At 38.7% G+C, this 4,219-nt stretch overlaps 1 protein-coding gene across 1 annotated transcript; it reads right to left on the minus strand.

Moving 5' to 3' along the window:
* Nucleotides 1–213: 213 nt before the first annotated feature.
* On the minus strand, nt 214–3,724 carry LOC119412152 (interferon-induced very large GTPase 1-like). Its single transcript, XM_037679128.1, has 3 exons — nt 2,465–3,724; nt 485–2,389; nt 214–279 (listed from the first exon to the last, which is right to left on the minus strand). The coding sequence occupies exons 1-3, from the start codon at nt 3,722–3,724 to the stop codon at nt 214–216; spliced, it is 3,231 nt and encodes a 1,076-aa protein (XP_037535056.1).
* Nucleotides 3,725–4,219: the final 495 nt, after the last annotated feature.

Below are 4,219 nucleotides of genomic sequence, written 5' to 3' on the forward strand. Positions count from 1 at the left end.
GCAACACATGTTTCTCCAAGTTCAGCCTATTTCCATTAAAGGCTGGGAAGTTGCACATCATCTCTCCTGCAAGAGTGATGGCAGTCTTGTTGTAGGCAGCTTCTACAATGGATGCTTTTAACTTTTCACAGATCAGTTCTCCAAGCACAACAGCAGAGGAACTTCCTTTGCAAAAGCTTTTGAAAATGTTATAATATTGAATTTTCTTGCTTTCTAAATAGCAGAGTGCATCAGTGTTCCTTCTGAATTTGTTCTGGGACTCCAGAAGTCCACTTTTTGCTGAATGGAACACATACAGGAGCAGATCAACTGTAAACTCATTCTTTAAAGGATACTTCCAATTGGATTTAAATTCTTTAACCTTTTCTTTTCCAAGTTTGAGAATTTCTTGCAAGTAAGTTGAACTGTAGCCTCTTGTAGCAACAGGCATCTGTTGGACTGTCTCAAGAGACTCTGCTAAAACACTGTCAATGAGTTCTCTGACCTGTTCTTGATCTTCATACTGTAAATGACTGCATGAGTTCTGCTGCTCTGTTGGTGTTGATACATTTTTTCCAAAGATAACTCCATATAAAGATTTGAAAAATGATTTTTGTTTCTTAGTGTCTTCTTGTTTGTTCTCGTTATTTTTAGATGGTTCGTTTGTTTCAGACATGTCTTGGTTCTTTGGGAAGCTCACATATTTTGTATAATCACCAATCCCTGGCAAGCATTTGTACCTGCCTCTTGTTTTACATTCCACTATGAGAGCTGATTCCATCCCAAGCTCTTGAAGGATAGTTAACAGATCCTCATTCAGACTGATGTCATCAACAGATTTTGTATCGTTTGTTAATTCTGTAACCCAGGTGCTCCAAACAGAGTTGAACTGATTTAGAAACTCTTTTTCGTCGTTGGGCTTATCTTTTAACTGCTGAGCAAGTTCCTTGCTCTTCTGTAGGAGTTTGTTCTCAAACACTGGCTTCTGATCGTCCAGCTTTTTCTGAGTAAGCTTTTGCTGGATAACTTCATCCAGTTTTCTTTTCACCACTCTGACCTGGTCATTTTGAAACTCCTTGATTTTGTTCTCGAATCGGCCTCTCCACTGAACCAGAATTTCTTTATCCTTGTCATCCTCAAAGAAGTTTGACATTGCTGTTTTTACTTCTTTGTATGTTTTGTTTGATTCATTAATAAGATCAATCAAGTCAATTTTGTTTAGCTGTCCGTTTTCTATTTTGTTATGAAGCTGGTCTTCAATGGTCAGCATGTTGCTCCTGATGGTCCAGGTCCAGTTTCCGTACTGGTCCTCAAGTTTTCTGTACAATGCAATTTCAGCTGTGTTCTTAAAGTTGAAAACAAAGTTCTCTTTCAGAAGGGCATTCCACAAGTCCTGGATTTTTCTACTGAACTGTGAAAGAGTGATGAACTTGGACTTTGAAGCTTTTAAGAGAATAATGTTTTTCAGTTCCTGGATACTTTCACTGTAGCCTGGATTTGGGGGAGCCATAGGTGGACTGCCTTCCCATAGCTGAGCTAAATATTTCACATCATGTTGTACATCAAATTTAATGATGTCACTGAAGCACTTTGCAACACAATCCTCCTCTTTGGCTGCTAACTGAGCCATCTGGTCCAGCTTTTCTTGCAAGCGTCGCTTTCCATCCATGTTTTTCTCCGCTGCTGCAATATCTGTAACATTCTGGTGAACAAAAAGACAACTCGGTGAAAGTTTAACTTTCTTCATTCTCATAAAAGCCTGAACAACAATCTGCAAGATATCCTGCATCTCAGCTGGATTTTCTCCAAAGATGTTGATTAACGTCATGTTTCCCACTCCTACGACAAACGTTGCCAGTTCATTGTCATGATGAAGGGTTGAGGTGCCGGTCAGCTCAAGAGCACGCAATCCTTCAGTGTCCACCACCACAATATAGTCAAACATAAAGTTTTTCTTGAGCTCATCTGATAATTTTACCAACTGCATGAATGCACCTCTGGTGCACCTGCCAGCGCTCACTGCAAACTGCAATCCAAACATGGCGTTCAGCATTGTTGATTTTCCACTGCTTTGTACACCCAAAACTGACAGCACAAAAACTTTTTGGTCACCCAGTTTCTGGATGACTTTTTCTAAAAGACTAGAGATCCATTTCAAAGGAACATGACCTGCATCACCATCCATTAGTTCTAAGGGGTATCCAGAGATCAGTAGATCTGCAGCCAACTCAGGGTATTTGGACCACTCACCCTTTCTATTCTCTGCGAAAATTGTTTCATGGGCCTCATATAACTGTCCCATTTCTCTGAAAAAGTGCTCCAAGCCAAAGGTTGCTGACTGCAGTTCTTTTGATAGGTTTTCAAGCTCATTTTTCTTGCTTTCTATGAGTTTGGCACTGTCATGATTGTTCTTTAAAGTCAAGAATTTAGACCATGTGTCATCATATTTCTGTAGAATTGAAGAAATATCATCTGCTGAGAGAGCATCTGTTAGGATCTGAGTCCATCTCAGGTAGTATTTTTTGTCTTTTGATGGCAACAACAAAAGGCTTTTGGTGAATAGCTTCATCAGTTTACTGCAGGGAGCACCACATTGCCTCTTCCGTATTTCCATCAGTTTTCTTTCCTTTATGGATTTGTCCATTTCAACGTCTCCTTTAAGATTATAGAGTTCTTTGTTTCTTTTGCACCACTCGTGCCACAGATGACCTTGACAAGGAAGGAAATCATCCTTGATCCTTGAAACATTCCTATGTTGAAGCAGATTAGCTATTTTCATAGCTTCAGATCTCCCCTTTTGACAGATAGGGTCACTTTCATCCACTTTAATTCCAGAGACCTCAGCCATGGTTTCAAGCTGAAAGAATGTTTTTGGAATAGATAAATCTTGAGAAGACAAAATGTCTTGAATTATTCTTTTAAGCTGTTCAGATACATCTGAGTGACTTCTGTCTTTTAGTCCCATTTTGTATTTTCCCTTTTTAATCTCAGTAGTGCCACAAGTATCATCAACAACAAGACAAATAAGAGGCTTTTTGGACATGAAAAGAGCAGAAATGATTGACCAATTCTGGTCATCTTTTTGCAGATTTGACACCAGCACAACACTGAATGAAGATTTTTCAGTCAGTATTTCACGTTGTATTTTAATCACTGCAGCATCTCCATGAAGATTACAAAAGGCAATGCAGTCATTGAAGGCATCGTTAGGTTTTCCAGCAGGGAAGTACCATGCAATCTCTGCAACACCGTTCAATAAATGGCAAGATTTTGTACTACCAGCACAGTTTCTGTGGAAGAATGTGTCATGGCGGTCATTGATCAAAGAGTTCATCAGCTGAGACTTGGACACTGATGTTGAACCCAAACGGAAGAACGACACCAATGGAGTCTCAGCTTTGTAGATTGGAATACTTTTCATGGTGATGTATGAATCACCTTTGTTTTCAGTTATCTTCCATGTTTTTGTTATCTGTCTGAATGTCCATAAAGGACACTCAATCTCCATTGTGAATGGGTCAGGAATAAGCAAAGGTAAGGCATACTGACACTGTGACAGCTTTGTGATCATGATCTGCCTGAGGAAACTGTCTGAACAATGAAACACGGCCATTTGAACATCCATTGGATGTATCGGAGTTTGTTTTGTTTGATTTGTGTTTACACTAGAGCTTAAAAGAGCCTCTAAATCATTTTCATCTGCCTCAACTGAGTCATTCCTAGCAATAGTATGTAGACATGTCATTTCATGGTTGTCTTGTTTAACTGGAATATATCTGACCCTGTAATCCAACTTCATGAGCCTGTGAAGAAAGGTGTGAGCTAGATCTTTCTCACATGTTTCATGATAGGGACTTAAAGATGGACTAATTTCAAGAAAAACCTCTGGAGTCAACTTCTGCTGGTAATTGTCTTGAGGGTGAAGTCTGACAAACAATTGTTCAATTTCTCTTGGATCTTGCTTCTTTTGACAGATTTTGTCACCAACCGTCACTGACTGCTGTGAAAAAAAAAAGAAAATACATGTAACAATATATTTACTGATTTTAAAATAAACAAAAACAAAAAATAGGATATAATGCAGGAAACAAGTCTTCAATTTATGTAAAACAAATTGTTTGTGTACAGTAGTTCAAAGAGTCTTATCACTCCAGCCTAATCATTATATTAAACATACATATAGATAATACAGTTTATTAGTGTGCATCATCTGCATACTACTGAGATCCTGTTTGATCCT

This window comes from Nematolebias whitei, chromosome 7 (genome assembly GCF_014905685.2).
Source record: "Nematolebias whitei isolate Nwh7 chromosome 7, NemWhi1, whole genome shotgun sequence".
Lineage (NCBI taxonomy): Eukaryota > Metazoa > Chordata > Actinopteri > Cyprinodontiformes > Rivulidae > Nematolebias > Nematolebias whitei.